Source organism: Chinchilla lanigera, unplaced genomic scaffold (assembly GCF_000276665.1).
Source record: "Chinchilla lanigera isolate Chin_1 unplaced genomic scaffold, ChiLan1.0 scaffold00008, whole genome shotgun sequence".
Classification (NCBI taxonomy): domain Eukaryota; kingdom Metazoa; phylum Chordata; class Mammalia; order Rodentia; family Chinchillidae; genus Chinchilla; species Chinchilla lanigera.
The window spans coordinates 8614819-8636979 of NW_004955409.1; the positions used below are offsets into that span (position 1 = coordinate 8614819).

General features: G+C 47.5%; 1 protein-coding gene across 1 annotated transcript in view; it reads left to right on the plus strand.

Annotated features, from left to right (window-relative positions):
- Nucleotides 1–9406: 9406 nt before the first annotated feature.
- Nucleotides 9407–22161, plus strand: part of Gch1 (GTP cyclohydrolase 1) — a 46212-nt gene continuing 33457 nt past the window's right edge. Inside the window, exon 1 of the mRNA XM_005376759.2 lies at nt 9407–9935. Coding sequence (XP_005376816.1) covers nt 9650–9935 — 286 coding nt within the window. The 5' untranslated portion in view covers nt 9407–9649. The remainder of the gene's footprint in view (nt 9936–22161) is intronic.

A 22161-nucleotide genomic window follows, 5' to 3' on the forward strand; every position in this document is an offset into this window, starting at 1 on the left:
GGACTCACGGCTTGCCATCGGCCACCGTCCTGTAGGAGATGACACTTGTCACAGATATATATTGATCTGTGCCCAGATCAGCCCGTCCCGGATGATAGAGCACTGGCCACTATTGTTATCATGTGTAAGCTAGACAGCCTTTCTTTCTTTTTTTCAGACCATCTCTTGCTATGGATTCTAGGCTGGCCTTGAACTCACATGTAGCCCAGGCTGACCTCAAATTCATAGCAATCCTCCTGCCTCAGCCTCCCCAGTGCTGGGATTATAGGTGTACACCATCACACCCAGTTTAGACAGGCTTTCTTGTTGAGTTGTGCTGTTTCATCATGGCTGGTTGGAAGTGCAGGGTATGGGCATTTGAATGCACAGTTAGTCATGAAACACACCCTCCAAGGTCTAGTTCCTTACCTGCATGACCAAACTGAATGCACTGCAAAAGATTTCCCAAAACAGAAACTCAGATTCACAGTATTTCCAGGGCAGTTTTACCTAACTTCATACAATCAGTTATCGAAAATCTTGAAACAAATCATAGTCCATTGATTATTTTATAATTTCAGAAATATTTCAATTTCTGATTTTTAGTTACTAATAAGAAATAATACTTTCAATTTCTCTGTCTGTACGTTGACTCAATCCCAGGTAAGTTTTGTATCCCCATTCTGATGTCAGATCTAGGCCATCCAATCAAAAACTTGCTTGATATCATGCCAGAATTGAACATAGCATTTTCTGATTGGTCCCAAAGTAGCCACTGAGTGTGCCCCGGATCTGCATGATTGACAGGTCAGGCACACTTCCCCAGTGAGCTGGCCACACCCTAGTCTGCCTCAGTCTGCTACAGGATATTTCTTTACCACTACAGGACATAGCTCTTAAGGTTTCTAACATGTGAGACTATATAGTTTTATTTTGCTTTACAAATGGCAAGGGGGTCTCTAGAAGTTTTCCAAAATCACACTGGCAGGAGGCTGGAGGCGGGAGGCGGGAGGCGACCAGCGCATGTCCTAGTGGTAGCAGCATGATGGAACTTGTAAAATGACTCAATCAAGTTCTTTGAAGGTGGAATTTTTTTTTTTTTTTTTTCGGTTGTTCGCTTCTGTGTCCCTTGTCCCATGAACAGAGTCTGGTACCTAGAAGATGTCCACTAAATATTTAATGAGTGAATGCCAGCTGGTCCTGGCATCACGGGACCAATCCTTCTGCACAACTATGCAACTCCTCTCTGATGGTTGGCAGCTCTGCTGGGCCAGGTTATAAGCTCCACTTTCTGAATCTCTGAAAACCACAAATATTGTGCACACTGGAGGCCATAGACCAAAAGGGGTCCCTTCAATTTATACCTGACTTTAGGTTGTAGACCGAGAATTAAATCTACACCCGACTCTCAGGCAGGAGGATCACTGCGAGTCTGAAGCCAGCGTGGGGCTACATGGTGAGTTCAAGGTCAGTCTGGACTACATAGTGAGATCCTGTCTAACAGAACAAAACAAAACAAAATAAAAATTAGCTCTATGTGAAAGCCCTTGCACAGTTGCATGAAAGTACGAGTCTTCCCTTCTTGGCTGCATCTCGGGCCTTGAGGTTCGCCATAACCACAAGAATGGAGCCAGGCGATGCCCCGTTTCCACCCCCTCATCAAGAGTATTGAAGATTGCTTCACATCGGGCTCTACCTTACGGATTTTGCATCCTAGGCACAATGTAGGGCTGTGGGCACAAGTGCGGCCTGACTTTCTATGGCTAATTCAGGAAGAAGAATTTAATTCCTTCTCCAACCATATTTCCTGTGATTCAGCTAAAGCGCAGTGTACCCAGGGATGAAACGACACTAACGCAGCCCTTCAGAGGCGGCACTGCCTGGCATGGAGCGTGGATCTTCTGGTGGGGCTCTGTGGCCCGCTCTCTGGCTGGGTTCTGAGGGAACCTGTGACCCTGAATAGTGAGCGCTGCACAGTCTGTGGGCTGGGTGATGACCAGCACTGCCCAGTGTCACTCTGTACACAAATCTAGTTCTTCACGAAGCTGGTTGACACCCTCTGCCAAAGGGCACCCTGCCTGTCAGTCTATCCGGGCTGCTGGAACAGAATACCCTCAGCTGAGTCACATACAAATGGCTCGGGAATTTATAAACAAGAAACAAATTTGTGAGCAGATGTGTTGCCCACAGGTCTGGGGGCTGTGAAATTGAAGAACAAAGGACCTCGAGTGCATTGGTGGATTTGGAGTCCTTCGAGGACCAGCTGTCTGCTTCATAGATGGTTTCTCCCCATCTCCACTCCCCACTTTTTTCTCTCCCTTTCCTCCTCCTTTCTCCTCTTCTTTATGCTGCCCAGGCAGGATTCCAAGTCCTGGCCTCTAGCAACCCTCCTGCCTCAGCCTCAATATAGTTTTATTTTACTTTACAAATGGCATGAGAATCTCTAGAAGTTTTCCAGAATCACACAGGTGGGAGGTGGGCAGGAAGAGTAGCTGGCAGTATGAATGCACGCCACCATGCCTGGCTTGATGGTAGCTTCTTGCTGTGTCCTCACATGGCAGAAGGGGCAAACGAGCTTCCTAAGGCCTAATCCCGTTCTCAAGGGCTTCAGCCTCATGACAATCACCTCCCAAAGTCTTACCTCCTAATACCGTACATACCTAATACCTAATATGTCCTAACACCAACATACGGGGATTAGGTAGCAACATACGAATTTTAAAAAAAGTTTTGGAGACAGGGTTTCACTATTTAGCCGAGCCTGGCTTTGAACTCACGGTGATGCTCCTGTGTCAGCCTCCCGAGTGCTGGGATTAGAGGTGTGTGCCACCATGCCCAAGCACAACATGATTTTTATGGGAGATAGCAGGGGACATAAATATTCAGACCATAGTACTATCATAAACACTATTTCTAATAGAAATATGCTATTCATTTTACTTGAATTTAACAAAAGAAAAAGGATCTGAAGGACTTAATGTTGAAATCAATTCAATATCAATCAGGTGTTTCACAAATAATATTAAAATTTTTTTTTTTGTACTGGCAATCAAACTCATGACCTCATACTTGTCAGGCAGGTGCTGTGCCTGCTGAGCTACATCCTCGGCCCTTTTTGGAGCGGGGGTTGAGATAGGGTCTCCCTATTATTACTGTTATTAGTATTCTGTGGTGCTGAGCTGCCTCTCCAGTCCCTTGCCCCTGTTTTTGAGGCAGGGTCTTGCTAAGTCCCTCAGTTATCCACTGAGTGACCCTCCTGCCTCATCCTCCTGCATAGCTGGAATTACAGGTGTGCACACCTTACCTGGATCATCTCTGCCTTTTACTCTGCATTCATGCTCATGCCTTCCCTCAGGTTAGTAAGCTCACAGTAGTGTCTATTTTGTACATGAGTCTTTCTTGTTAATATCCAGGTCTGAAATCCAAAATCCGAACTTTTTTGAGTACCCATTGTGGACTTGAGGTTTCAGATTTTCGAATTCAGGATACTTAACTGATAAAGCCTGTGCGGATGTCCCACCTCCCCAAACCCCCTCTGAAGTCTGAAACACTTGTATTAAGCATCAGAGGAGGGATCCTGACTCCCTCTCAGTCTAGTTTAGCTTGCTTTGGTTGCTGCAAGTTCGCGAGGGAGCCGGGCTGTTTCTCTGATGCCCCATTTCTCCGATGTTATTGAGAGTGACTTCCTCATGTCTCCCCTTATCAAGGAAGCTGGAGGGTTCTCCTGACTGTCACAGTTTGAGGCTCAAGGAGCGTGGTAGTCACTTTCCCAGTCGCAAGCCACGGCACCCAGCACCCACAACTCAAAGGAAGAGAGGCTGCTTTGGGCTCTCAGCTCAGGAGATTGTGCCCATGGCCAGCTGGCTCCAAGGGAGGAACGTGAGGCCGTGGGGAGGAGACCTGCTCACCCCCTGGCAGCCAGGAAGCAGCGGGTGCAGGGAGGAGCCGGAGAGGCCACTGGGGACTCACCCCTCCCGGTTCATCAGAACCCGCCTCCTAACAGCAGCGGGGGCTGCTGACTGGTCCATGGGTCAATCCGCTGACGAGTACGGCATCTGCCTGATCCAGTCACCTCCCCAAACCTGCCTCTGAGCGCTTGAGACTTTTGGGGGAACATTCTAGATGGGAACCATAGTAGTGTGTTCCATCCCGCCTCCTTCCGTGAGGGACTGGGAAGTCTGGGGCACAGCCCAGCTGCAGCATCTCCACTAGCATCCTTCCTTCTTTTCTTTTTGTGGCACAGGGGATTGAACCCAAGCCCTTCACGCTGAGCTTCATCTCCATCCTTACAAAAGTGATGATGATGATGATGATGATGATGATTATTTTGAGAGAGGTTCTGGCTAAATTGCTAGTACTCCTAGGCCAGGTTTGATCTTGCTGGTCCTCCTGTCTCAAACTCCGAGTGCCGGGGTCTCAAGCGTGCACTGTGGCTCCTGGAGCAGCAGCGTCCGTCCTTCTCCTGAGATGTACCCGAGCCCTCCGTGGGTCCCCTCTGCGGGCTGCTGGTGGGGCAGGCCTGCTGGACGATGGATTTTAAAGACATTTTAGGTTTTAGCGACTCTGTTGTCCTGCTGCTGGGTGCTGCGGCGGGGTAAGGGCCCCTTTGTGTGTGTTTCCACCTTGATCCAGAGCAACCTCCAGAGTTTGAGTTTCACATCTGGAACCTTCTTTCACTTACGTTTACTTCCAATGAACATCACGAAATGCCTAATTTTAATTCATCCGTTGCCTTTGACAATGACTGTGCCTTACTATAGCTCTGCAGTGATCAGTCTTGACACTGTGTGATTCTTTTTTTTTTTTTTTTTTCTTTTTTGAGACAGGGTCTCATTATGCAGTTCAGGCCGGCCTTGAGCTCACTGCAGCCCAGACTGATCTCGAACTCGAAACGATCCTCCTGCCTCAGCCTCCCGAGTGCTGGGATTACAGGCATGAGCCACCACCTCGTGTGATTCTTATCTGATTTTGTTTTGCCACTGCCCTAGAGATGAGAGAAGTTAAAAAAAAAATCACTTCTTGGCTTTTTGATAGAAAGAAACTGGGAGGCTGGGTGCAGTGAGTCTCCTATTGGGTTAGAAACATGGATACAATTTCTAGATACAAGTGTTCGTAGTTCTGGTATTGATCTGTGTTGTGTTAATAATAATTCTCTTTACGTCCTTCCCTTTTATTAGTTTATGCCTCCTCTTTCTCCTGTTACTGCTTGCAATCAAATCAACCCCGCCAGCTACCTACATTTTGCTATTAAACTGTTTGTGAAACGGTGGCGATTTAAAAACTCCGTAACATCACCTTTGGTCTCATGGCTGAAAGGCATTACCGTTGCTAAACGAGGCCCGGCTTGCCCACTATGTACACACGAACGTGAGGGGTTTTGGAAGAGTTTATTCCTGACGTGCAGGTGGAGGGGGTGGGAGCCCCAAGTCTCAAATCCACCTTTCTGAGGAAGGAGTCTGGAGGTATTTATGGGATAAAGAAACAAGGTGGTGAAGGAAGGAAGCAAAGAAGGAAGGAAGGAGGGAGGGAGGAAGCCAGGAAGGAAAGAAAGGGTGGTCTGAGGCCTAGGGGAAGGTGGTGGAGGGAAGGAAATTCCATGGTCGGAACGTGGAAGTCTTAGTGCTCGCAGGGTAGAATTTTAAAACTGGTGATGAAAGCAATCAACTGCACGCCAGCGAAGCTGGAGGGTTCATTCAGGTTTTCTTTGGTTTTTCTGTCTCTACTTACAAATAATAGCAGGATTATAGCATGAATCTGGAGACCCTGTACTAGGAATGGGCACCAAAAGTGTCGATGCCTCAGGAGCAGTATTCAAAGAAAATGTTCACTTCTAGGGTAAAACTTAACTGGAAATTGTCTTCAGGGCACATGATATTTGTTAATGTTTGCAAGTGTTTTAAAGCAAGGCAGTGCTGGGGATGTAGCTCAACAGCACAGTGCCTGCCTGGCAAGTGCGAGGTCGTGAGTTCGATTCCCAGTACCAGGAAAAGTGGCAGATTGGCACCAAAGCACAGTTCTTACGGAAAGGGTGCCCATCTAATCCGTCCATTTGGGGAGTGTCTCCTTTCCTTTCTGTATTTCCACTTGCGGAACGCAAGGCCAGCCCTTGAATGTTGTCTGCAGCTATGTGTGAAGCAGCTTGAGACCCGTTGGGTAATTCTGACCAGGAGGTTAGCAGCGGACAGTGGCAGGGTGGCCAGAGGGAGAAAATATTGCAAGATCTTGCCAGCGGGGGAAAAACTTACAATAGTGTCAGAGTGGAAAAGAAGTGTCAAAGAAGTGGAAAGTGTCAAAGAAGCTTTCTGAGGGATTTTCCTATTTCTTTTCTTTTCTTTTTTTTTTTTTTAATGTAATTTGGTATCTAATGTATATAGGAATGCAATGTTTGTTTTAAAAATTTTGACACAAATATTTCTTCTATTTAATTTTATTTATTGTGCTGGAGCTCACATGCTAGGCAAAGCTTTACATTTCTTCTAATGTTTTTTATTTTAAAGAGAATTAGAAAAAAACAAAACTATACAGAATTTTAAAACAAGATGATAGGAAATTAACAATGGTTATTATATTGCATATTGTTATTTTCAAAGTAGTTGCTCAGACCACCAGATATAGGCATGTAAAACTGATCAAACAATATAAGCATTAAGTGTTCCTTTCAATGAACTAATAGAAATTAGTAATACAATTATCTTAGCTATCTGTGTGTATATATATATATATATTTTTTTCTCCCTTCTTTTCTCCTTTCCTCCATCCCAGTTGTTCTTTCCTTTTGAGCAGTTTCTTTCCTTTTCACAATATCTATTTTATCTTTTTCAGTTTCTTATACCAGGGAGAAAATATGATGTTTACACATGTGAGTCTGATTTATTTCACTTATGAGTATGGTCACTAGTTGCATCCATTTACCTATAAAAGCCTTGAGTTCATCTTTCTTTATAGCTGAGTAATACTTCATTGTATAAAAATACCACATCTTTTTTATCTATTCCTCAGTTGATGGGCATTCGGGTTGTTTCCAAGACTTAGCTATGACAAACAGCACTGTTAAAAACATGGGTGCACATATATCACTGTGGTGTGAGGTCTTTAATTCTTCTGGGAAAATACCCAGAAGGGGAATAGCTAGGTGGAATGGGACCTCTAATCCTAGTTTACTGAGGAATCTCCACATTGATTTCCACAGTGGTTGCACCACTCTACACTCCCCGCAACAGTGGAGAAGTGTTCCTTTTTCCCTATAGCCTCTCCCGCGTTTGTTATTGGTTGATTTCTTGATGACAAACATTCTCTCTGGGGTGAGATGGAATCTCAGTGTTGTTTTAATTTGCATCTCTGAAATGATCACTGATGTTGAACATTTTTTCATGTATTTATTTGCCATTTGTATTTCTTCATCTGAGAAGTGTGTATTCATCTCAGATGCCCATTTTGGTATTGGGTATTTGAATTTTGGGGGTCTGATTTTTAAAAATTCTTTTATTTTTAAAGAAAATTCTTTCTTTTGTCCTTCCTTTTTTCTTTCTTTCTCTCTTTCTTTCTTTCTTTCTTTCTTTCTTTCTTTCTTTCTTTCTTTCCTTCTTTCCTTCTTTCCTTCTTTCCTCTCTTTCTTCTTTTTGCTGTGTAGTTCAGGCTGGCCTTGAACTTACTATGTAGCTGAGGCAAGCCTCAAACTCAAGGTGAGTCTCCTGCCTCAGCCTTCCCAGTGCTGGGACTACAGGTGTGTGCTACCACACTTGGCTAAATTTTTTCTTTTCTTTTAGCCTGAACGTGATTCTGAGGCAATTCTCATATTTCTCTGTGTAGAGCAGGGATATGGCTGGAATACACATATAATACCTACTAATTACAAAAAGAGAGCTACCTTACTAATATAGAATAATTCCAGGGGCTTCTTTCCTGATTTGTCTGATACTAAACCTATTAATTGTTTATTTGGCAGAAAATCAGCATTAGAAATTTTCTGAAGCAAAAAAGATCTTAATTTGGTAGACATTTTAAAGTTTACCTTTGCATTATGACATAATCCCTCAAGTAAGCAAAAAGGTCTAGGTCTTTAATCACAAAAGAAAACAACAAAAGCAGATGTCACTGGTTAAGAGTCCAGTTGATCATAGCGTTTCACAATTTGTACCGACGTCAGGGGAAGGGATCTTTGCACGTCACTGTAAATTGATCAAACCCCAAATTAAATCTCCCCGAAACACAAATGGGTCTAAATGAAAGTCTTTTTAATTTTTATTTATTTATTTATATTGCTTGCAAATCGATTTCTTCCAGGTCAAAGTTCTGGCCACCACAAATGCTAGGGCACAAAAGACTGCTGTTGTTCTGTGCATGGCTGGAAGACAAACATTGTGAAGCCAAGGGTGTGGTAGAGAAGGAACGTTATTACCATAGACTACCAGCTGATGAAAGGTGACAGCGAGTCTTGCCCTAAAGTGTCCTTTTTCTTTTTTCTTTTTTTTTTTTGTGGTCTTCTTGAGACAGGATTTCACTATGCAGTTCAGGTTGGTGTTGAACTCAACTTTGTAGCTGGTCTTAAAAGCAAGGCAATCCTGCCTCAGCCTCCTGAGTGCTGGGATCACAGGCCTGTGTCACCATGCTTGGCACTGTGTCCTTTTTCTGGAACGCTGATCTAGGGGCTGTTGTATATATATGTGTATATATATTTCTTTCTTTTTTTTTTTTTTTGTACTGGCAATTGAACTCAGGACCTCGGGCTTCCCAAGCAGGCGCTTGTGCTACTGAGCTATATCCCCAGCAAAGGCCTGTTTTTACAAAGGAGAGGGGTGTTGGTGAGTGGCCAGCTGGAGGTTTGTGTCCAAATGACACATTTTTGGGGTCACATTTTGCAGATCTCAAGGACGAAGTTTATTTCCTAGGGCTGTGGTCACTAATCAGGAGCAAGGATCTTTGTTTTCCCCAGCTGTTCTCTCACTGGGTCCTCGTAGCCAGTCAGCGGCTCCTGCAAATCACACAGGACAGGGGGCGACCTGTCCCCAGGCCACCAGGCTCCTGGTGTGGGAAGAGGACTTCACCTGACGGTTGTGCAAGGCCAGGGTGTCAAAAGTTAAACAGGGAGCTGGCAGGCGATCTGGCGCCGTCGCAGACCCAGTCCTGCGGGGCCCACAGGAGAGGGCCCTTGAAGGTGGCAGAGACTTACTTCGGACACACTCGTGGCCATCGGAGTTTCAAACGACAGTCCTCTGGTCTTCACCAGAAAGCACGCAGAGCTATCTTCTCTCGGGCACATCTCGGTCTCTTTCCCGGAGAGGTCACCTGTTAGCTCATCTTTCCAGGGCGAGGGGGCTAGAGCCGTGTGAGAAGGGCACCCTGCGCACCCTGCAGCCGAGTGGCGTCTGTCTGTCTATCCCCGACGCCCGGGGCTTCCAGACTCCGGTCTCGCGCAGCGCCCGGGGCTCCGGAGCCCAAGCCTGGAAAGACGAGGGGGCGGGGCCAATATGTGACGTCAAGCGGATGCAGCCAATGGAAGCGTCCCGCGGCGCCCCGGCGCCTCTGGACTATAAAAGGGAGGCGCGGCAGCGCTCGCCCGCTAGCTGCTGCCAGAGCTCCGAGCGCGCCTTCCCCGGGTGACTCCGGTTACAGGTCGCTGCCCACGACCCTGAGGCGGCCCCGGGTGTCTCCCGAGCGGAACCGCGGGTCCATGGAGCAGGGCTTGGGCCCGGCCCCGGCCGAGAAGCCGCAGGGCGCGCGGTGCAGCAACGGGTTCCCCGAGGCGCGGGGCGCGCCGGCCGCCGACGGCTGGAAGGGCGAGCGGCCGCGCAGCCTGGAGGACAACGCGCTGAGCCTACCCTCGCTGGCCGCCGCCTACGCGTCCATCCTGCGCGCGCTGGGCGAGGACCCGCAGCGCCAGGGGCTGCTCAAGACGCCCTGGCGCGCGGCCACGGCCATGCAGTTCTTCACCAAGGGCTACCAGGAGACCATCTCAGGTCGGCGCGGGACGCGCGGGGCACGCGGGAGGTGGCCGCGGGCTTGCACCGCTGCGGGGACTTCCCGGAGTTGCCCCAGCCGGGCGGAGGTGGCCGGGCGCCGCTGTCAGCGTCCCACCCGCCCTCGGCGCTGGCCCGCGGCCCGGAGCTGGGGGCGGCGACCTCTGCACCCGCCCCGTCCTCCTCTGCACCGGGCCGGAGCGCACCCCGCCGTGGGGACATCTGAGGGCGAAGCCCGGCGCGCGCGCTTCCGGCACCCCTGGGATCCCTGGGATCCCACACCTGCACCCGGCTCCCGTGCCTGGGCACTGGGGCCTTCCGAGAGGTGTAGTTCTTTTATCCAGCTCAAGTTTACCCCCAGCTCAGGACTTCCCCCAAATTTGGCCGAGTTAAGGGTGCGGGCTTCCCCGGAGCTTGAGGTGTGCGGTTTCTTGGGATCCGTTGCTGCCAGGACCCTTGCTCCTCCTCCTCCTCCCGCAAAAGAAAGCCAGCGCCCCGGCCTTGCTCCGCGGCCCCCTCACCTCCAGTCCGCGGCAGCCAGGTAAGGGAGGGGAAGGACTGAAACTTGGCTGCCTGCGTGTCGGTGATCAGGGTTGCCCTTTTCACTCTTGGTATTGGAGATCACACCCAGAGCCCAGCTCTGGACCTCTGACCTTCATCTCCAGCCCTGCTGCTTATTAAAAAACAAATGTGGCTTCCTCGGCTGGGATTGCAGTCGTTGCCTCTGAGTCCCAGCCTTCAGGGCATCTTGGCGCCGAGGATTTCTTTGGCGGAGAAGCCGTCTGCCTTCCCGGTGTGCCCTAGGAAAAGCGTGCTGCTTCGCCGCCGGCGAGCCGCCCTGTCATTTCCCTGAAAGCTGGGGAGCAGCTCGGGAACTGCTGGGAGGAGCTGAGTTATTTCGGCCCACATCCACACCCCAAAGGAAGGGTGGGAGGGGTGGGACCCAAGAGGAAATGACACTCCGAAAACCAAGAAATGGAGTTCTGGTTCTTTTTTTTTTAACTTCTTGATGGCACAAGTTTGTAGTCGCAAAAGCAGAGTTTCCAAATGCAAAGCTAGAAAATAATCACTTCGTTTCGTTTGTTTGTCTGAGACAGGGTCTCCCTATGTAGTTCAGGCTAGCTTCGAACTCACTGCATAGCCCAGGCTGGCCTTAAACTCGCAGTGATTCTCCTGCCTCGGCCTCCTGAGTGCTGGGAGTATGGTCGTGTGCCACCAACCGAGCAACCACTCAGTGTTCTGCCTTCACTTTTTAGGAGGGTTGGATGGTTTAATGACGCTCCCGGATGTTAATGGAGTGGGATCTTACTGGGCTTGCTTATTCTGCCGCTTGAAGGCACCCAAGGTGGATGTCTCTCCAAAGAGTGATCTCTAACCTAGCAACTGAGGGGATTTCTGCCTCAGACTGGTTAGAGAATTACCTTAATCGGTCACAGGTGTGCTGGAGAAAAAGCATTGCCATTGTCTGGTGAGCTGAGATTCCGCGGTGAGGATGAAGCTTCACTCCCTGCTAGAAAACTGTTCTGAGCAACTGCTAATATTATTTGAAAGTTCATGACCCTAGAGACAGGAAGCAGGTTGGTGTTTGTCAGCTAGGAAAGTGGGGAGCCCGGGGAGGGACTGCCGAGGGGATACGGGGTTTCTCTTTAGGGAGCTGAAAATGCTTGGTGACAGTTGCCCAGCACTGTCAGTGTCAGTGATTGGACACTTTCAGTAGCTAAGATGAAGAGCTTTGTATTTTACCACAATAAAAAGTGCACGGACCGTTGAAGATTATGAACAGCTCTGAATTGGACTTTGTGATGGGCTAAGTGCTTCCCTCCCATGGTCCTGTTTACTCAGCCGCCAGGGGGTGCTACAACAGGGAAACTGAGGCGGAGGTTTGCAGTTCACAAGCAAGAGCCGGGCGGCCTGACTGCTGCTGAGCGCTTAGTTGCTTGTTTGTGTCGCAGCACCGTGAGATGCCTTATCTGCCCCGGATATCAAACCCAGACCCCAGTCCCCTGCGTTAGAAAAGAGCAGGAGCAGAATGGATCAGATGAGTTTACCGTGTCACAAGATGGGGCAATAAGAATGTTTTGTTGGTTTGCTGTCCTGGGGATTAAACGCAGGGAAGTATCCCTGAGCTGCATCCCCACCCCTTTTTACTTTCTGTTTCATTTCATTTCACCCCATCTCATTTTGAGACAGGTCTTGCTCAATCACTAAGTTGCCCACCTTGGGCTCAAACTTGTGATCCTCCTGCCGTTGCCTCCCAGAGCGCTGGGATCACAGGTGTGCTCACCACGCCTGGTTTATGTTTTGAGACAGGGTCTCGTTAAGTGGCCCAGGCCATGCTTGAACTTGTGATCTTCCTGCCTCAGCCTCCCCAGTAGGCAGTGTTACAGGTGTGTGGTGCTGCGGCTGGCTAGGATAAACGTGTTAAGGACCTCGCTATGAAGTTCAGGCTGTCCTTGAGCTCATTTATGTAGCCTGGGCTGGTCTTGAACTTGCAATGATCCTCCTGCCTCAACCTCCTGAGTGCTGGTATTACAGGTGTGCGCTACCACCCCCGACTTTTCTTTTTTTAAGAGCTGTATAACTGGTGAGAAAACAGCAGAGAGGACGACGAGGGTGGCATTGAACATGAAAGAATGAGCCTGCCTGGGTGGTGGAGAAGGGGGGTCTGGGGGCGCTTGGGGGCCTCTACAGTGTCATAGTAAAGAAAGCATCCTATGCATCCCCACTGTTTATTTCTTTTGCAGAAAAGTCAGTGACAACTGTAGATTACTTTGGGGTAGGAATCTGGTTTGAAATTCATTTTTCTAAGCTGGTGAGCGAGCTCCAGAACCTCCTTTTATTTTTCTGCGTATTGGTTTCTGGTCACTGACGTTGGCTTCAGTGGTAGGAAAGCTGGGGTTGCGGTTGTGGTTTTTTAGTTCCTGTTTCATGGACTGGTGCTGATTCCCAGTGCTCTGGGCAGTTTGTCCTTCCCCCTTCCGCCCTTGCCTATTGTCCTGTCCCCCGCTTCCTAGTGTACACCTCACCGCAGGAGCATCTGTGGTTGCCGTTAGCAGGCTGTCGTGGGCTGTCGTAGGCTGTCTGTCCTCCCTTTCTGTTCGACCCTTGCTCTCTCGAGTGGGCCCGGAGGGAGGGCAGCGAGCCACCAACACCGCTCCTGGGAGCTGGCTTCCTCTGATCCTTGTTGATCCTTGGACTGTTAGCCACGTCTCAGCTCTCCCAGGATTGAAAGTTTCACTTGGTGAGTTTTCGTTCCTCTCCGGGCACCTTTCCTGGATGCGCACTGTCCTTCTCTCCAGACCCCACCTAGTCGGAGGTCTGCATCCCGGGAGGGCCTCGGTCTTCGTGTTCCTGGGGCCAGTGCTTCTCACTCCCTGTGCGCTCCCTTCTAGATGGCATCATCCACTGAAGGCTGAGTGGAGTTTGTCCCACCCATTGCTCTTTTCAGTGAATTTATGGGAACACACGAGTCTTGACACCAGTGTTAGATTTTAGTGTGTCTTATCCACATGGCCAAGACAGCTTTCACAATCATGGCGACAGTGTCCCCAGTTTCAGGAGGGCTGCCTACCACCTGGTATAGAGATGGCACTAGAGGTGACTGAGTCCCTCAGAAAGTCACACCCCAGCCTCAGCCACTTTCATGACAAGATTGTATCTGTGTGTTTTTTTATTTTTTTATTTTTTGTGTTTTTGAGACAGGGTCTCATTATGCAGTTCAGGCTGGCCTTGAGCTTACTTTGTAGCCTGGGCTGGCCTCAAACTCATAAGGATCCTCCTGCCTCAGCCTCCTGAGTGTTGGGATTACAGGCATGCATCACCACACTGTATCTGTTTTCTATAGATGAGTTGGAAACATTGTCAAAAATGAGTCTTAGCTACTTTGTACTGAAATGTGGTGGTAGTTAGAAAAGGTTTCTCTTTTGAATCACAAACTGATCTGTTAGTTCAGGCTGCTGTGGGGACTAAAACGCCTAACTGTGTCTAAGATATGAAGCAGGGAAAGAAGTCATATCATTTACCGTCACCACCTGTCCATGGGTGAAAGGTGAGTGCATGTCCCAAGTTCTAAGATTCTTTGTAGAAAAAAGTTTCATCTTATTAAGAGGTGCTGTTTTGAATGTGTAACCCACTCACATCCTGACTCAGTAATAACTTTTGACTGAAATTAATTTCGCTGGTGATTTTTTTTGTAGGACCTCTTCTTAAAGTTGTCAGAAAGAGCAGGGAAAAATAAAGCCATGATTTGTGACTGGAATTTGGAAGTGGTCTAAGTGGATTAAAACTTAAGCGATTGAGAATGAGGGAGAAAGGCCAGTCTTCCGGTTCCTTTAAAAATATATTATCTGCCAGGAGTGGTGGCACATGCCTGTCACCTCAGCACTTGGGAGGCTGAGGCAGGAGGATGGCCATGAGTTGGAGGCCAGCCTGGGCTACATAGTGAGGTCAAGGCCTGCCTGGACTATGTAGTGAGACCCTGTCTCAAAATATATATATGTATCTATCTATCTATCTATCTATCTATATCTATATATATCCATAAGCACCTGTTGTGCTCTAGGAGACACGTCACCACAGGTATTTTCCCTCTGTTGGTTCCACAGGCTGCTGGAATAAGGTGCCGGAGCAGGTGGTCTAAACAACAAAAATCCATGGCTGGAAGTCCAGGAGGCTCAAAGCCTGAAATCAGGGTATCAGCAAACCCACAATACCTGTGAAACCAGCAGCTGAGGGGGTCCTCCCTTGCCTCTTCTTGGCTTCATGTTCCTCGGTGTGCAAATTCTTCAGCTGCTGCCTCTGTCAGGGCCCAGATTTCTGTCTTACGGGACAGCGGTCACATTGGATCAAGGATCCGCTCTCTGTCCGCACGCCTTATTTTGGCTCATTCTTGTGTTGCAACAGCACTATTTTCAATAAGGTCGTGTCCCAAGGCCCTGGGGTTTAGGACTTCAACACCCCGTGCATAAAGTTGTGGGATGCCACCACTCGACCCACGCCGTGCGGATGAGCTGCTATTCATAAGGCCAACTGGGAACTTTAGTGTGGTTTCACACAGTCACTGAGTGCCGGGCACAGCACTCGGGAAGGCGACACAGACCGAGCAAGGCAGAGTGTGGTTCCTGCACTGGAGAGTCCCCGGGAGGAGCAGTGCGCTGAGCGGAGCCCAGGCCCGTGAGGGGCGGGGCAGGGCTTGTTCCCTGCTGGGACATGGAGTGTTGTAGCTGGGAGGCGGAGCCAGCGCCCTGGTGTCTGAATAACAGCAGGGGGCGCTGGGCACCTCCCCGCCTGTCCCAGGCGCTCACCTGTGCTGCCAGGACCCTCACACGAGCGGGAGGGCAGCGGTGTTATTCCCACAGGCACAGAGAAAGTAGTTGAGCCAAGAATCACTGCAACTTCTGGCATCACGTTGAATTGAATCATAATCTTTTACTAATTTATTTTGAATATCTGCCTTGTGTTTTGCATTTAAATTTTTTTTTTTCCGCGCCTGGCCTCCCCTCCAGAATGTGTGTTCTGCTTGCTCCTGTTCTTTGCAGTGCTCCTTTGCAGTGAATGAGACTGCAGTATTAAAAGTAGCCAGCAGAGGGCTGCTGTCCAATCATGCAAGCCTAGACCGCGACTCTGGGATTAGGGTACAGGAACAGTTCTTAATTCTACGTTACGCAAGTGAATGTGTTCCCTGCAGTTATAAATTCTCAATGGAGTCTATGGTTCTTAGATGGGGGTAGAATTAGAAATGAGTTAAAGGTCTGAGCTGAAGTAAATTATTTCTTAGTTTCAAGGGTGAGGGACTCACTAGTATTTTGTGTCATTGTAGTCTTAGTGGCAGTATTTTTATGCCCGTTTAGAGAAGATGGGGGGACCGCCTCTGTTCATCTTTGAATTCCTCGGAAATTGCGTAGCCCATTATTGGATATTTGAATTGAATTCTTAAGGACAGACAACTTGTTAACTCTTTGCCTTGTTAGGATTGTAATTTTTAAACTCAATTTATAGCAGTGATCAAATGTACACACAATAATAATCAACCATGTGTATTCACTGTGTAGCCTGTGTAATATCAACATACACATGGGTCTGTCTTGATTTTTCCCTCCTGATTTTTCACAATCGCCTTGATTTTTCACAATCCTCCGCCTGAATTATCGCAAGCCATTCCCAGACATGTCATTTCCTTGATACTTCACTATACCTCTAACATATGAGGTCTTTAAAGAAACCATCATATAGAGTCGTAGTTGAGAATGACAGTAATACCCTACTATCAGATATCTAGCAAGTATTTATACTTCTCTGATTTTCATATAGGCATTTTTTAGAAGTTGATTTATTTCAATGAGGATTTGGATAGAATTCACACATTGTGTGGGACAAGTCTCTTTAAGGTTCCTTTAGCTTGGTAGAGTTTGCGCTGGCCCCATGGCTCTGGCCTACACAGCAGAACATCGTGGCAGAGGGTGTGGTGGTGCAGAGCTGCTCACCTTACCTCCTCGGTGACCAGGAAGTGGAGCAGGGAGAAGAGGGTGGGAGGGGTCGAGAGCAGCAGTGACACCACCAAGGACAAAATAAACTCTCCGCCCCCAGGGACCCACTTCTTCCATCCAGGCCCCACCTTCCAATTCTCCACCACCTACCATGAGTACCTGGGAGGGGACCAAAGGTGGGGACCAAGCCTTGGACACATTCCAGATTCAAACTCTGGGGGCCGCCTGCAGGATTCCAATTCTGCCTCACAGGACCTGGCCTCCCTGGCTGGCCTCTGAAGTCTGGGTGGAGGCCTCCAGAGCCCCACAACTCTCGCATTGTGCATGCATGCAAACCCAGCACCATATGGACAATGCCAAGTTTGCTGCTGAGAATCAGCCCTGCACAGCACACCCTGGTGATCTGTTTCCTCTAAGCAAGCCTCACCTCTTGAGGTCTCCACCAGCTGGGGCCCAGTCCTTTAACATAGGAGCTATGGGGGAGGGGAGACGTGGATCTAAAGTATAGCAGCAACTCTAGCTTTTCACTTGCTGGGACATAATACTCAATACCCACAATTTGAAAGAGGAGAGGCTTAATTTGGTTCCTGACTTCAGGAGGTTCGGTCCATGATGGGTTGTCTCCAAACCAGAAGGACATGGTGAAACAGATGCTTAATTCATGGCAAGTAGGAAGCAAAGCAGGGGAAAGCCCCACAAAGGACAGGGCCATGGGCCAGGTTTGGTTCCCAAGGTCAAACCTCCATGACCCACCCAGACATACTTGGAGGTGTGACCCCCAACTCCCTGGTGGCTCCCAAGCCAATAAAGTTGATATGGTGGAGCTTAACCCCCCGGAGGGTGATGTGACAACATCTGTATATGTCTAATTGGAAATCGTGCCCCCAACAATTTATTTTATACATGTCCTTGTATACGTGAAATGATTTATATGAACGTTTGCTTCCTGTAGCTCTGAATAGAAGTGACCCATATGTCCTGTGTCTTAGAGTAGCTGAATGAGGCAGAACAGTTACATTTTGTAGGAAAAAGGTATATGGGGACAATATTGTTTGTATTAAGAAATCAGAGTGTGCACAGTTACATGTTAATTGGGGATATGAACTGTGTGGATGGCAGACAAGGGCAGAAACAAGGCTTTTCACTCCTTGGACAGCTCTAAGATTAGGGGCACTAAACCCTGTGGAGTTGAAAATCCATGTATAATTTTGTTTTGTTTTTTGTTTTTTTGAGACAGGGTCTCGATATGTAGTTTAGGCTGGCCTTAAACTCACCATGTAGCCCAGGTTGGCCTCAAACTCACAGTGATCTTCCTGCCTCAGCCTCCCAAGTGCTGGCATGACAGGTGTGCACTACCACACCTGGCCATGTGTAACTTTTTACTCCCCCAAAACTCTACTAAGAGCCTGCTGTTGACTGGAAGCCTTCCCAATAATATAAGCAGTCAAGTAATGCATGGTACTTGTGTGTTATATCTATTATATATGGTGAAAATATTAAAAGCTTCAAAAGGTCACTTTTACTGTGACGTGCAATTTACTGGACACAGGAACTGTTCAAGAGAAGAGTGTAGAAGATATCCCCAACACCTGAGCTCACCGCAAGGGCAGTGGGAGATGGCTGTGAAATTCCACTAGTACAGGAAATACTATTGAAATCCTTTATACCCTGGAGTCAGAGAAAAGTGGATGCCTGTGCTGTCCTGGGTCTCCTAGTGATGTTTCTGTCAGCCTGGATCTGCGTTGTGATGGTGACCTCATAAGTTTATACTGGAGCTGAAAATGTTCCATTGCTTAGTGACCTGGCAGCCTCTGTGGCATTGTGGTGCAGGGCACTACTCACTGTACGTGTGTGTGAGTGTGTGTGTGTGTGTGTGTGTGTGTGTGTGTGCACGCTTTGCTGGAAACCTACTGTGCTGCCAGGCATATAAAAGTATAGCACAGGGCTGGGGATATAGCTCACAGGCACAGGTGCCTGCCTGGCAAGCACAAGGTCCTGACTTCCATTCCCAGTTCCATTCCCAGTTCCATTCCCACTAAAACAAAGTATAGCCCGGACAATTACATACGGTATGTAATACTTGATGGATTATAGACCACTGTGTTACTGATTTATGTACTTATTATAATGAGATTTTTATTATTTTAGAGTGTACTCCTACTTATTAAAAATATTTATCACAAAACATGCTGTTGGGCCAGTAGCAGCCTTATCATCTTGTGTTCATTGTGTCTCTTGACTGCAGCACTTTTGCTGTGTTTGGATTTTATCTTGTGCTGTTTTTGTTCACTGTGACCCTAGAGCGTGGGCTGTCCTGATCCCGTATAATGTGGGTGGATGGTAGGTTTGGCGGGTTTTACTATCTAGGTTCTTGTGAGCAGCTGTCTGATGGTCATGCAAAGACAACTGCTGAGTCACTCACTTCTCAGAACATATCCCCGTTGTTGAGCAATACATGACTGTGTTTACAAGTTGGGTCTTCGTTGAATATAGAAGACTTTTGAGTTTACATGTGGCTTTGTCCTCTTATTAGCCATGTAATGATGGGCATATTTCTAAATGTAATTGTTAGGTTTTCCTTTTTGTAATTAGTGGTAATACCTGCCGTGATGGGCTTGTATCTTGATGTCCTCCCAAAGTCTCATGTGCTCATATCTGGGACTTTTTGGCGGTGGCTAGATCCAGGGTGTGGGAATATGGATTAAGTGTGTGATAGCTAAATCAGCCCACTGATTGGTTTAATATTGTCCTGGGTATGGATGATGGGTGGCCCACCCTGGGTGTGGGTGACACTATCCAATAGGCTTGTAGCCTGGGTGGGATAAAAGGGAAAGGGAGGCTCAATACTTTCCACCTCCTGCCTGCCATACTATGAACTGATTCCCTTCTGTCATGCCATTCTGCCATGCCATCCTGCCTTAGAGCAGCTGACCGGATTGAAACTTCTACAAACGGTGAGGTAAAGTAAACCTTTCCTTAACTTGTGGGTGTTAGGTACAGTGGGGACTTCGGTTCACCAAAATAATTCTTTCCATGATTCTGGTCCCAAACTGAACTTTGATGAAATCAAGTTTTCCCATAAGGTCAACATAGAAACTAACCACTGAATGTGATTCAGTTCCCTTCTGATTCGGTTTGCAACCAAAATCACGGAAAAAGTTGAGATCATGAAGCAAGGTGCCACTGTATTTTGTCCTAGCAACAAGGAAAGTCCCAGCTGTTTTGCCCAGGCTCTTACAAGAATTAAGAAAGTGTGCAAGAAACACCTGATGCACTATATTTTCTCCTTCATGGTGAGGAAGAACCGTGGGATTCAGTCCACTGGCAAGTGTTGGAAGGATATGAGATACTCTGAAGCCCTACATCACCTTGTAAGTTTTGCTATCCTTGAGACTCATTCTTTGAAGAGGTCCTGGCCACATGGAGAGGCCACATACTGGTGTTAGTGTCCTGGCTGGGGTTTCACACAATAGCCAGCATAGGACACTAGACACCTGAGAAAAACCCAGGTAATCACAGCTACCACCTGACTTGGCCCCCATGCCAGAGCCCCTGAAACGTAGACTACAAGCCAGCCATCTGCTCCCACCCCATCTGAGCCGCTGAGCCCCAAGATCCATGAGCATAGGAGGTAATATGCTATTTTTGAGGAGGTAATATGCTATTTTTGACAACCCTTAGCCTGTAACTACTTATTAGATCCTTCCTGCATATCTCTGTCTTCCTGAGAAACCACTTTGAAGATACCACCATGTATTACAGCAGCCATTGATATTTTCCTACTAATCTATCCATAACTGTGTAAAGTTTGTAATGTTCCTATCCTATTTCATAAATGGATGTATGTTTATTATTATGTGTTTCCTACAACAACCATTGAGAATAGTTAATGATTTTTCAATAGGTCACTCATGTATAGCTCTATTTATTTTCTTTAGAAGCCACTTTGAAGATACCAAAGTATAGCACAACAACTCTTGATAATCTCCTACCTCTTTTGTCTCTAACTCACTATTATTTGTCTGTTTGTTTTCCTGAGAAACTATTTTGTAGATAATAATATGTAAAACAATAACCATTGATAATTTCCTACCATTTTGTCTGTAATTTGCTAAGTCCTCCATTATTATGTTATCCTTCTTTTACTCTTAAAAAAAAAAAAAAAAAAGATCCATGAGCATAATAAAACAGTATATCCCACTGAATTCTGGGGTGTTCTGTTATGCAGCAGAAGTAGCTGGGACAGATTTTGAGACAAGGAGAGTGAAAATTTGCATTTGTACAGAGGAAAAAGGAGAGACATATAGGGGCTCAAGGTTAAGATTTTAAATCAGTGAGTTATCAGTGACAGGCAAAGCTAGAAAAGTGCCTGAGTTCCTCCAAGGAATGGGAGGAGGCAGCGAACAGTGTAAGAAGAGGGAGAGAAGAACTCAGCGGCTTGGAAGGAGGCGCCAGAGGCGGCCTGGAGGTGGGAAGGTTGGGCAGTGGTGAGCAGCAGAGAAAGAGCCTCTCTGAGATTTGGTGTCCAGACACTGGAAGATAGCAATGTGAGGAAGAGAACAAGGAGAGAAGCGGGTTCCCGAGACCCAGGAATGATCTCAAGTGAGAATCGAAGTTCACAGGGAGGGTGAAGAAAGAGACTTCAACGACGCAGAAGGAGGTGGCAGGGGGCGCTTTCTCCCTGAGCCCTGACTTACTGCATGGGACATTTGGCTCAAACCTGCAGACCCATGGTGACTACTGCTGACCCCAGAGGCCTCCACTGAGAAGCACACCAGCGGAGTGGAGCAGTGGACCCAGTGGACTGCAGTGGCTGGTGAGTTATTTGAGTTCAAACATACCCTAGGAGAGGGCGATTGGCTGGTAGCCATCCTGGAGAGGTACCAGCTGAGCTCAGAACTCAGCAGCTGCAGCTGGCTCCATCTAGGGGCTCACAGTGACAGGGCCCGGAAGCCAAGTTCAAGTCGGCAGGAAGCACACGGACTGCTACAGGCTGGACCGGTCTGGTTCCAGCCTCATGGCCAGAAACCAGTCTGAACGCCTATGGAACTAAAGGTGCAGGCTTTCTGGGATTATCCACAACCCTGCTGTAAAGCTACAGCTGGCTTGCTGGGATTGATCAACTCAGAGGTGGCTTCTGCTGCCCACGTTGTCGACCAGTGACGGGAGAGATATGCCTTGAAGTGGACATTGCTTTTCTTATTTTCTTCTTTTTTTCTTGTTCTTGTTTTTATATGCACACAGTTTCTGGTTTTCTGTTGTTGTTGTTATGTTGTTTTTTGTCTTTATTTCCTCTTCTCTTTTCTGCATTCCTCACCAGGTTCCCAGAGTTTATGTGATCTGCCTTTGCCCTCCAGCCTTGCTTCTAATTTTTTCCTCTTCTTCTATTTCTCTATTTTTTCCTCCGAAGCCATTTAAAATTTTCCCTCCTGAGGGTAAAATTACCATATTGAGGGTTTATTTACTGCACACAATTTTTAGGGTTCATTTTAGATTTTTTTATATAACCACAATTCCAGTTAATATGGTTAAAAGTGGCAAATTAATGATCAGCTAAGTTTGTCATTTTCTAGGCTGTTTTTGATGTGATTGTTATTGCTGATTGTTCTACTTTAGCCAAGGTGACATAACTGTTCTAATCAGTTGTTCTTCCTGGTATATCAAGACTAAAATTGCCAAAGGCTCATAAAAACTACTACAGGCCAGTGCCAAAAGACCCAGGGGCTGGGTCAAGTAGGCAG